At 35.8% G+C, this 12,823-nt stretch overlaps 1 protein-coding gene across 5 annotated transcripts in view; it reads left to right on the forward strand.

Moving 5' to 3' along the window:
- CD36 (CD36 molecule) overlaps positions 1-12,823 on the forward strand; it is a 60,451-nt gene that overhangs the window by 25,411 nt on the left and 22,217 nt on the right. For all 5 annotated transcript variants that reach the window (XM_015571247.1, XM_015571246.1, XM_006774918.2 and 2 more), the window contains 3 exons: positions 1,725-1,817; positions 2,301-2,494; positions 12,634-12,794. In XM_015571247.1, the coding sequence (XP_015426733.1) occupies positions 2,375-2,494; positions 12,634-12,794 (281 nt within the window). In that variant the 5' untranslated portion in view covers positions 1,725-1,817; positions 2,301-2,374. The remainder of the gene's footprint in view (positions 1-1,724; positions 1,818-2,300; positions 2,495-12,633; positions 12,795-12,823) is intronic.

Below are 12,823 nucleotides of genomic sequence, written 5' to 3' on the forward strand. Positions count from 1 at the left end.
TAGGGTTATTTGCAGGATGATTTCTATACTTACCAATTACTATGGTTGTTTACAAGATTATGTTTCAAGACAAATTTAAGATGCTGTTTAGTTATACTTTGCAAGGTAATTCTACTTGATATTATCCAGTTCTTACTATAAACTTTAAATAACCTGGTCTATTGTATTATGACAGGCACAGCCAACACCATATTTGGTAGCATGGTGTATGATTTTAGAGGGGAGAGAAACCTATCTTCACACCCTACCTTCAAGCAGTTAATGAAAAAGCCAACCCCACTTGCTCAGTGACACGAAATTCCACAAGGAAACTGTCAAGTGTAGGCTTATGTGTTTTTTCATTTTATTTTTGAAAAAACACGTGACACTCATGACTCAAGCCTCTTAGCCACCAGGACCTCGGTATGAATGAGTTTGTTGCATCCTGACTAGCGTGGAAGTATCCTAGGTATAAGAAGATATATAGAGAGAAATCGCAATGGATAAGAAGAAGTAAAATAAATAAATAAAATTGCCATGGAAAAATTTTGTAACATTTATCTTTCTCCGTTTGGGGAAAAAAGTCTTATTCTTTTTATTGTCTTACCATTATTTTCTTAGCTATGCAAATAATACTTTTGAAAAACTAAATGGTTCTACAGTAGAAATAAATATTAATAAAATCATAAGACTTGTATAGCTGTTGCAATAAAACTGCGGAGGAAAATCTGAGACCCTAACAAAATATAATTTTTATTATTACATTTAAAGTGTTGACAAAAATATGTTGTGTATGAATCTTTTTTTGTACCCTATGTTCTGTTGGTATGTATGTTTTCCTTGGCCATAGGCATTTTGAAGTAGAGAATATTGGTTTATAAACTACAAAGCATTCTGACTGTTCACTAATGTTCGGTCAACCCCACTTTAAAAAATGCTGTTAGAGCCCTGCTGGCATGGTATGGCATGGCTTGGTTGAGCATCGACCTATGAACCAGGAGGTCATGGTTTCATTCCAGTCAGGGCATATGCCTGGGTTGCAGGCTCCATACCCAATAGGGGGTGGGTAGGAGTCAGCCGATCAATGTTTCCCTCTCATCATTGATGTTTCTATCTCTCTTTCCATCTTCCTTCCTCTCTGAAATCAATGAAAAATATTTTTAAGTGCTATTACAATCATAATATCATGTACTTTCAAATATTAGAAGTAATAATTTCTTATTAACTTTGTTACCAGAGGAACCATTCATTCCACCAATCATTTTCTTCCAATTTTTATGAAATAAACACATAGTAGAAAGATACCAAAGAAATGACCAGGTGAAATACATACTGGCACAAACAAGTTCATTTTAACAGTTGGCATGAATCAATTGCCCATGACAATATAATATTACAATATAATATGAATATGTACAAAAAATTATTTGAGACTAGTAACAAAGCAATGCTTAGCATTAAAACCAGGCATCATCTACATTATATAATTTCTTCAAATTCTTTGCACCTTTAGTCTATCTAAAAGTCAATAATTAACAATAAAATTGAAAGTAAAGGACGTTTCTTTAAAATATTTCAATATTTTCAACAATTCAAGAAACAATTTAGGCATAAGTTCAGCAGTCATGAAAATGGGATTTTCTTTTCATAGCAATGATAATGTTGGTGATATTAGTATTCTAGCATTCATTTTGTAATATTGTATTCCCCCAATTTGTCCATGCTTCTTTTTTTTGTTTTAACAGATAGCTGACAATGACTAGAAGAATTGATTCTTTCTGAGACACATCAAATCACTTTCCATAAAACCCATATCTTGCTGTTCACTTGTGAATAAGGTATAGTAAAGAGAACATGTTAGCACATTTGCTTAGCTCTTAGATGGAGCAGACATCAGCCCACTCACATTCAGTTTGAAGGGAAACTCCAGACAGAGTGTGGCAGGTGTGTTTGAGTGGATAAGCCAGTGGAGGGTGAGGATGCAACTGTCACCGGCTAGGAGAAGGTAGATTAGGGTGAGAGCACAGTAAGCATGTTCTCCTTAGATAAGATGTTCATGTGAATTATCCATAAGAAGAAAACTAAGGGGAGACTTTTTTTTAAATGCTGCATATGACAATATTTTTAATTTCTACCCCTGGTAGATAGCAAAAGGCAAGAAAGGGGAGGACCTGATCTAGAAAATCAGTTTCTTAAAAAAAGAAAAGCACTTGTTTATTGATAACTGGGAAAATAATCTGTTTCATAATGTGTTTTCTTGTACTTTGATCTGTTTGTATTGATATTTAAGCGTCTGCTTTATGATCTCTTCCTAATGACAGAACCAGAGTTCTTGGAACCCGGGAGTTTGAAAGGAGCAGGTGCCGAACCTTTACTTTTTCCCTGAACAAGAAAAATGGGCTGCGATCGGAACTGTGGGCTCATTACTGGCGCTGTCATTGGCGCAGTGCTGGCTGTGTTTGGCGGTATTCTAATGCCAGTCGGAGACTTACTTATTAAGAAGACAATTAAAAAGGTACAAGTAGTCAAAAGGATATTTTTTGTCAGCCTGATTCATTCTATCTTCTGTCCCTTGCTTTGGGTACCTGTTTTATATGTTATGGTAACTGGTAACTTCGTGTCCTCGGGACAGAAGTGATTATGGGCTACCACAACTGTACACAATAGAGAAATGTTAAAAGTATATTTACTATAAGTGAATTGCTACCTTAGGTACAAATATTCAAATTCTGATAAAAGCTGTTCATAGGTACACAGGTAAGTTGAAATAATTGTTTATGTCTAAAAAAAGTATGCTTTTGAATAAAAAATAGGTAGGTGTATAAAAATATCTTGGTTAAAACTGAGAAAAGTAAATGTGTATGTTTAATATATAATATAGAACATGTATAATATTAATATATAAACACATATACATAGTCATTTAAACATAATTATGTTTAATAATGGATCAGAAATTTTTGGTAAAACAACTATTTTTTATTTGGTAAACTACTGTGTTTGTTTTTTTTTTACAATATGTGTACTACTGTAAAAAATATATGGTTGTCATAAATATTTCCTATTTATAAAGCTTTATGTTTTAGAAAATGCTTTCAGAAATGTTATATAGGACATATGCCAGTGTATATGCAACAGCAGAGTAGCTGTAACCTAGTTAGAGTAATTCAATAGATAGGTTTGCACAAAAAACTAGAATTAATTTCCCACCCTCGTTCCTTAGCTTCACATGCACCATCTTCAACTGATAGAGAGAGAAAGACTAGGATAAGGACATACTGACCTGCTGGAGTCCTAAACCCAGGATGGCAAATTCAAATGGTTTCAGAAGTTTGGAGGCAGAGTAAAAAAAAAAAAGAGAGAGAGAAAAAGTGAAGCTGTGAAGAACAAGAGAAAATGAAGAACAGGAACTATTGTGAATGTGAGAATGTGTGCCCTACCTGAATACATGTATGTTTCTTTTTTCAAAACATAATTCTGGCCAAAGAAAACATGTCTGAGTACTGGCCTCAGTTCTCAGCCTGATTAGATGTCAATGGCCTAGACAGAGGGTTAATAAGTACAGTGCACAACTGAGAACAATAAGAATTAAATCATAAAATGGGCTATACCTACGGATTCATACTGAAATTTCTGTTACTGCCAAGGCCTTTGTCTTCCTCATCCATTTATCTATATTTGACATCTTCCTCTTTCGAGGAATATAAATAAATTCCATTTCATTTCACAGAAGCATTGACTTAATTGACTAATACGAAGAATTCATTTTAAATCTATTTCTGATTACGACGATTACTATTTTCTTTTCCTTTCTTTAGCTAACAATTATAAAGCTAAAATAAATAACCTCACTGTTCTATTACAACTGCTGTCTTATGGAAAAATAGGACTTATTTTTAGGTTATAGTTCCTGTACTTGCATGCTATATTTGCTCCATACTAATATTGAGGTTTGTGGCTTTCCTATTGCTAACAGATCATAAATCATCAGCCCTGAGAATTTAATTAAAATATTATAAATTGAATGCCATCCACTTCTTTGGAATTCCCAATTTTATTGATATTACTTTTGATGTGGTTTGATAGAGACAGATAGGTCTCAGTGAGATGAAGCTTATGTGACTGTGTGAGATGGGATCGCCATTGCTTCATATCCTTCCTGCTCTGTCATCTGCACCCCCACCTGGATTTTTGTGGGGAAAGAACAGATGCAGCATGTGTGCTAACACAGGGACTACATCTTACCTTTTGGAAAAGTTTCCAGAATAGAAATTTCACAATAATGTCCCACTGCAGAGCATTTTAGACCAAGACTATTTTTTCTAATACATAATTGGCAATCAGTCGCCGATTATTGATCATCATTTATTTCATTTATTCAGTAATAGTAGTACATATAGAACCTTTGTTAGGTGGCATGCAAACTACTTGCATCTATTTTAATTGTTCAGTATTTATCTCATGTTCATAATAGCTAACCCTGAGGAAATAAGAATTTTGAGAATCAAAAATTTGCTTTTGTATAGAGACTAAGAAAGAATAAAATAAAATTTATCTAAACAAATTTATAACTTAACTGGGAGAAAGCATATTGTAAACAAAATAGAGAGAGACCTATGCAACTCATAAATGAATTTTAAGGTGTATAACATAGAAAAAAATAAATGCTATTTAGAAAGAGAGCTCTCAGCATATTCAAAAACTTCAGGAAGAAAGTGAAATTTGAGTTGGATTTTGTAGTACCATAGAATTATAGTTCAAAGGAGGCTGCAATAAAGGCATGAAAGGGCTGATAAATGCTATGGAAAAAGTTGTGAGAGTGCAATTAAATGTTGTAAAGAAGAAATAAGGAAAATAGAGGATGTGCCAAAAATATGGGATTAACAAGAGATGATTAGAACATGGGGTAAGATTTAGGAAGTTTTGAACATGAGCAGAAGAATAATTAATGATGTTCGTCAATAGTCATTGGTGTATGTTTTATGATAGGTGTGCAGTTAGAAGTTGATATCAAATGGCTAGCATTTATTTAGTGCTACTGAGAGCTTCACATATACTCATTTATTTAATGTTTACAAATATCCATGAGAAGGTACTATTATTTTACCCATTTTACAATTACAAGATCTTAAAAAAACACTTGCCAACTCACCTAGCCAAAAGGAGGAGGAGGATTCAGTTTCCAAAACTAGCCAATCAATCTCAAGGCAGACAGTAGATGATACAAGTCTTGTGCTCTAGCTATGGTAGACAGCGTTGGAAAGTAAAAAGACAAAAAAAAAAAGAAAAAACCAACACAGCTAAACAGGGAAAAACCTTTCAAGGAGAATTTATGATGACTCTCTTTTAGAAAGGTCTTTGCACAATCTGTAACAAAAGTCATTGTTCTGGTGTGATAGTCCATAGGAAAAACTGACGGGACATGAGAGGCAGTGGCAGTTTGGACGGAGGGACTAAGTTAGGAGAGGGAGTAGAACAAACTACATATCTAGTCTCGTGACTAAGAGAAATGTGTACCTTAGAAGAATACAACACAGAGGTTTTATTATCAATGGTCTGATATGAACACCGGTGCAGATTTCAAATGTCAGAGTTCAGGTGGATTTTATTATAACTACACAGATAAAACTAAACTGGATTTGCTTTCCGGAGAATCTGAATGTAGAGACAAAGGGGCAGAGAGAATACTCTATGACTTGTGCATAATTCAGAGGTAGGAAGACAAAACAGAAAATGGAAAGAAATGATTTTAAATGAAGAAATAAAAACAAAAGATTGTAATTTGGGGGCAGTTAATAGGAAGCCAACACTCAAGGAAAGAGAATAAAATGTTCTCAGGCAGACGAAAATCAAGGAAATAATGGTTAAAACATGGTCAATATAATTTTGAAAGTATAATTTCAGTAGGATAGGGTAATAAAGGGGGCATGAAATAAAGAAATAGAGTTTTTTCTCTTCTTGTTTTGAAATGAGGGTGTACTGTGCAATCTTTTACAAGACAAAAGGTATGAATCTAGACTCTAGAAGAAGGAAGAGGTACAAAACTGAAATTTAAGAGAAGAATGAGTTCCCCAAACCTATTAAACGATGGTTTACATTGTATCCCAGTTACATATCCATCAACTAAGACAATATCAGAATCCCTTCAATAGTTAGAGTCTTTGGTACATTTGTTACTGAGTCTGATTTTTGTCTCACGTTTCTATATAATCATGTTGAATTGACAATTTTGGTCACATTCAGATGCTGGAACTTTTTCTTTGTTTAAATAAGGCTTCATTTTTTTCCCCTTTAGTTTACAAAACTATTTTTTAAACAAGACTGGCATATGTATCTGTTTAGCATATAGTAAGAGTCAAATGGCTGAATTATATACAAACTCAGGAGTCAATTGTCTTGCCCCTGCCTCAGGAGCACTTAGGATATTGCTGTTATATTAGAAATATGTACAAGATTTTGTACTGGCCACTTTGTGTTTACCATTGAAACTTATTGAAAATGATTTTCTTTATTTAATTGACTAATAGCAAATTGATAAAGTTATTATTGGTACACCAGCATTATAAAAAAAAGAATTAAAGTATTTAGTTGGAAAATATTAGGAAATCATCTTGAATTGTTGTTATTTATAAAATATAGGGTTGGAATCTCTGATACCATCCAGTTCTAAAAACTGACACCCTGACACTAGTATTTGAAATGATCTAAACTAGCTCAGAAATTTTCTTCCATATATGAAATTTACTCTTTATTTCCAAGGGATGTTTTTTAGGGACTTCATGCTTTTTTAATGGATCAGAGTGGAAAACTTTCTTACCAATTTTTTATACTGTGATTTCTAATGGATTTGTGTTGAGTCAGCAAGTTTATGTAATCGTGCTAAGTAGATTAAAAGCCAACGGCTCAAGCTGCTACCAATGTGCAAGGCACTTTGGAAAAAGGTCAAAGTCCTGCCACCACTTACAAAAGATAATCTATCGCTCCACTTTGTTAACGCTACTTGATAAATGCTTAGTGAATATTGTGTAACATAAATAATTTTAAATACATTTTAATTTAATTTCCCTAGAATATTAACCATAGAACACCAAGAATGGAATTAAAGTTTTCCTTTTATTTGCCTATTAAAAAACAAATGTTCAGTTATATCATTACTTAATTATACCATCCTTTTTTCCTCCAATTCTTGAAAGAATGATCCTTTTAGTAGCTTAAAATAAATGCTTTCAGAAAAAGTAAATTGAAAGAATAATTATCTCTGTTCACTAAAATGACTAGGTTTTTTAATCAATAGACCACATTTTAATAATATACATTAATTTATATTTATATTAATTTCACATATATGCTTATAGTATTTCTACATATAACAAAATAGTTCATACATTTTCTAGCATTTAAAATTTAAAAATGAATGTCTGAAGTATTAGTTGTTAAATAATGTAGGATTTTTAAAAATTTAGTGACAATATCTGAGTACATGAAATAATTTAGAACAAATTTTAAATTAATATAGCAGTAAAAATAGGTTACACACTAGAAATAATGCATTTTAACTGCATTAATAAAATCACTTAAAAACAATGTTTCAAGAAATAGCAGGTAAGCATATATAATTTTCTTCCTCCAGCCCAATATAATATGAACATAATTTAATTTTCATGCCAAATACTAAATCTCTTATTTTAAGTTCCCACATAAACTTTGGGAGCAAATTTCCTGAATTTTAGAAATATTAAATTCAATCTGTTTCACTGAATTTTATTCTGGATTTTAATTGGTAACTTGATAATCTGAGACTAAGTCCATTTTTTGACTCAGCACACACACACACACGCACGCACACACACACGCATAATGCATATGAAAATGAGAACTGTTTTTGAAATTGGGAAAATTACTTGTAACTGATCCTAACAGAACAAGTTATGGTAGGGAGTGGGGAGAAAAAATGTTATTTTTAGTTGCTGCTTTTTATTTATTTATTTTTTAAATACGTTTTATTGATTTTTTACAGAGAGGAAGGGAGAGAGATAGAGAGTTAGAAACATCGATGAGAGAGAAACATCGACAGCTGCCTCCTGCACATCTCCTACTGGGGATATGCTCGCAACCCAGGTACATGCCCTTGACCGGAATCGAACCTGGGACCTTTCAGTCCGCAGGCCGATGCTCTATCCACTGAGCCAAACTGGTTTCGGCAAGTTGCTGCTTTTTAAAGAAGTTTCTATTTCACTGGAGTGAGTATAAATATAAAAATAATTAAGTGGCAGAAAAATAAGTTTCATGGGATAGTGCATGACTTATTGCCACATGACTTGTTTAGATAATAAATAATATAAATGACACCATTAAAGCAGTCTGGGCATAAATTACATTAGCATTTTCCCTCTATAGAGTGGGTAGGATTTGTATAGTAATAATAGCTAACATGTTTATTGAATGCTTGCTATGTTCTAACTCTTTTTTAAGTGTTCATATTTATAACAAACTATAAAGATAAATATTTAATTAAACTATATTCAACTAATTTTGACTTTCAAAAATATTAATTCATATGGCTTAACCTAATATTATTATTCCCACTTTACACATCAGAAAACTAAGGTACAAAATAATTTAACCTGCCTGAGTTTAAATGATTAATACAAGACCAAACTAAGGATCAAACTCATAGCATCTTAAATTCATTTTGACCACTTCATTCTATGCTTTGAGGGAAGAAGCCACTGTACTTGGTCAAGGTTGGGGGGAGGGTAGGATAAGGGGATCTAACTCATAGATTATAATCTGCTATACCTGATTCTGCCTCTTATTGTTTTACTAGAGGCCTGGTGCACAAAAATTTGTGCACTCAGGAGGGTCCCTCAGCCCGGCCTGTGCCCTCTCGCAGTCTGGGAGCCCTCAGGGAATGACCACCTGCTGGCTTAGGCCCACTCCCTGGGGGGTTTGGGCCTAAGCTGGCAGTCAGACATCCCTCTGGCAGCCCAGGAGCCCTCAGGGGATGTCCACTTGCCAGTGGGTAGCAGGTCTAAGCTGCAGTCGGACATCTTTAGCGCTGCTGAGGAGGCAGGAGAGGCTCCCACCACCACTGCTGTACTGACAGCCATCAGCCTGGCTTGTGGTTGAGCAGAGCTCCCCCTGTGGGAGCACACTGACCACCACGGGGCAGCTCCTGCATTGAGCGTCTTCCCGCTGGTGGTCAGTGTGTGTCATCGTGACCAGTGATTCCCAGTTGCCCTGCTGTTACGGTCAATTTGCATATTACCCTTTTATTATATAGGATAGAGGCCTGGTGCATGGGTGGGGGCCAGCTGGTTTGTCCTGAAGGATGTCCCAGATCAGGGTGGGGTCCCTGCCTGGCAAGCCTGGGTGAGAGGCTGAGGGCTGTTTTCAGACTGGCCACACCCCCTTCAGGGTGGGGGTCCCCGCTGGGGTGCCTGGCCAGCCTGGGTGAGGGGCTGATGGCAAGCTGTCCAAAGCCACCAGCCACCCAAGCTACCAATGGTGGCTGGCTGGAAGTGGGTATCTGGGATTTATTTAGCTTCTATAATTGAAACTCTGTTGCCTTTTGTGGAGGCCACAGCCAGCCAGGGCAGACCAGAAGCTTGGCTTCCTCCATAGCCTGGGAAACCAAGCCTCCTGCTTGCTCCAGCTCCATGGCTGCCGGCCACCATCTTGGTTGGGTTAATTTGCATATAGTTGTTCTGATTGGCTGGTGGGCGTGGCTTGGGCATACCAAAGGTATGGTCAATTAGCATCTTTGGTTTTTTTTAGTGTAGATAATATTCTTGAGAAATTGATATATTTTCTACATCTGTACTGTCCATATTAAACACATAAGAAGACACAAGGTCATTTTAATAACTACATACACTAAAGTTGTCAGTCATGTAGATGAGTACTGTTTTTTGCAACAATAATAAAGCGAGCATGTGACTAGAGAGAAGATATTACTATCACAAACATCTGCTTTCAAGTTAATAAAAGAGAAGAGAAGTTTCAAAGCCAATGGCTTTCAAACCCAGCTGGAGATCATGCCATAGGAGTCATCAGGTTGGAATCCAGCCATTGCTGGGCCTGGATAGTCTGTATACTGAAAGTCAGAGACAGATACTGCGCACATAATGATCAGCTTTATACTTCAAATTTAGCCAAGGATTTGCAAAATAGGCCAGATAGCCCAAATCCAATTTTAAATTCACAAAGGCATAAAATCGTTTGCTCCTTTTAAAAGAAGAACTTGTGACATAGTCGGTCTTGGTGGTCAAAGGGTGTCTATACAATGTTCTAATACGTAGAGTAATGTTAGGATCAGAAGAAATGCATTCCTATTGTGATTGCTGCAATATTTTTGTCTCTGAACAAATCATGACAATATGGAAACTATAGAAAATTGTAGTGAAAATACCCAGTTTCTTTATTATCTGCCACTAAATTGTCATATGTCATTGAATCAGACATCTGTTTTCTGTTTTCTCTAGGACCCATTTCTACCTCTGAAAAAAATTGGATAGGTTTAGATGACCCTAAATTTAACAATTGGCAAATCAAAGCATTCATTTCAATGTTTGCATTTAAAAAGAAAAAAAAATCTTCTGATTAATAATTAAGGCAAAGTGGTGTATTGGCCTTTAGAAGAAAGGCATATTAGGTCTTTCAGGATTAAATGCATATGCATTAGGGTGAGGGAGGTATTCTGTCCTACCAAGGATATCCCATCATATTCCCTTTTCAATTCCATAAGCATTTATTGATTTTCTTTCATTAAGAACTGAACTAAGATAAGTGGCTTGAGAGGTACATGATAAATAATTGATATTGCATTAGTCCTTAAGATTCTTGGAGTGTGAGAGTAATATGTACAAATATAGGTTCGTGTGTGTTTTCCTCTCATACGTCTCTTGAAATCGGTAAATTAATACAGCACACAGCTTCTATATAGATTTCAGCTTCATCATCCTCATTATACATCTTTACATTTAGAAAAATAGCTATGATACATGATCTGCCTGTGATTTTGTCTTAATATGAGGCTTGTTAGTACAGGAATCTAACTTTCTGGGAGAGAATGGGAAGTTTTTCAAGGATAATTGGTTGTGAAAGGAATAGGCCCCACCATCACTTTAGCAGCTCCAGTGTAACCAGTGTGAGTGATTGCAACAGCAGGGATTTTGTAATGGCATTTCCAATTGGTGCCTTGTTCTTCCCCAAGGAATTGCCTTAGTCTTTGCTTTAAGCAATATGTAAAGTTTCCTGAAGATACGAAACTCCGTTTTACTTTTACCAACTAAGTGCAGAGGTGACAGAAAATAGCCTGGTGTGAAAGAGGACTGGTCTAAGGGTCAGGGCCTGGGATTCTCAGTGTGCTTCTACAATATGTCTAGATTATCCACGGGCCAGCCCCCTGGCTTCTCAGAGCCTCGGTACTAGAAAATGTGGTAATAATGTCCAATGTCCTTTCCTGATTCATCATTCTGTGAACTGACGCTTCCAGGTGAAGGAAACAAATAGATCAGATTGTGTTCCTATATTTATGGGCCTCTTTAGGTTCATGTTCTGTGAAATAGTTTTCTTCCTCTTCCTCTAGCACACTGAGGGAAGTTGGAGCTTTCTACCTGGGCATTTTTACAAGGTTCTTCATTGGAAATACTGCCTGCCACAAAATCACCTTTGTTGGCACTAGTTACTATAGCTTCATAGACTTCCGGCCCCAAGAGCAAAAGCCACAGAAGGAAACTGGGAGAGCACCTAAAATTCCCTTCTTTTACAGATAATGAGGTTAACCCTGAGGAGTTTGGTGGCTTTCCACTCAGTCCCACAGCTCCTAAAGAAAGGGACAGATTTCTAAAACAGGGTTTTCTGATTCTGTCATTGGTATTTTGTTTTTCCACTACAAAGAGTGTCCACAACGTTTCATGGATTTCACCAAAGAATACTAGGACGACTTCCTTATTTAATCCTTTTATTGAAAACACAGTATCCTAATAATAATGAATTAGACTATTGTAACGTTTGGGTACATGTACTTTTGGGTTGCTGCAGATATACTGAGAGTTAGGGGAAGCCACATTGAGCATGATTTTGAAGTGAGGAGGTCAATTGTGTGTTTCTTATTCAGAAGCATTTGTTTTCTTAATTTAATTAACCTTAAGTGATCATCCCCTGAAGTCTCCAGCTTTTGAAGAAAAGCAAATAGTGTCCATGACCACTAGACTTTTCTCTCAATTTTTTCTGTTTTTGCCTCATCGGCCCAACTCACTTATTGCAGAAGAGAAGTTAATATTCCACATGATAAGAACTTTTTGGAAAAGCTTTAATACAATTTGCTTAATAAACTGTGTTGTTCCTAACTGCTGCAATATTGCCAAAGGGTCACTGTCGAAGGCTTGCCAATGATTGGCCTTAAGATCAGCAGACATGTGTGCAGTATTACACAGAGATTCTTTTTGTAAAAGGTTAACTAAAGACGTTGCTACGATGATTTGTTGAAACATTTCTGTTGCAAGTGAGTGGCAAGATTGCAAAGGTTCTCATGTATGAAGGTACTTGCGCCTGGTCTTTTCATTGGCTAATTACAGGTGAAAACACGCAGAAGAGCCCTTATTTACTAAAAGCAATAACCCAAGATTGTTTTGTGTGTGTTTTTCATAGGAAGTTGTCCTTGAAGAAGGTACAACTGCTTTTAAAAACTGGGTTACAACGGGCACAGAAGTTTACAGACAGTTTTGGATCTTTGATGTGCAGAATCCAGAGGAAGTGATGGTTAACAGCACCAATGTCAAGGTTAAGCAAGTGGGTCCTTATACATACAGGTGAGTCCCCTCTAGTAAGTGCCACTCTT

Source organism: Myotis davidii, unplaced genomic scaffold (assembly GCF_000327345.1).
Source record: "Myotis davidii unplaced genomic scaffold, ASM32734v1 scaffold125, whole genome shotgun sequence".
Classification (NCBI taxonomy): Eukaryota; Metazoa; Chordata; class Mammalia; order Chiroptera; family Vespertilionidae; genus Myotis; species Myotis davidii.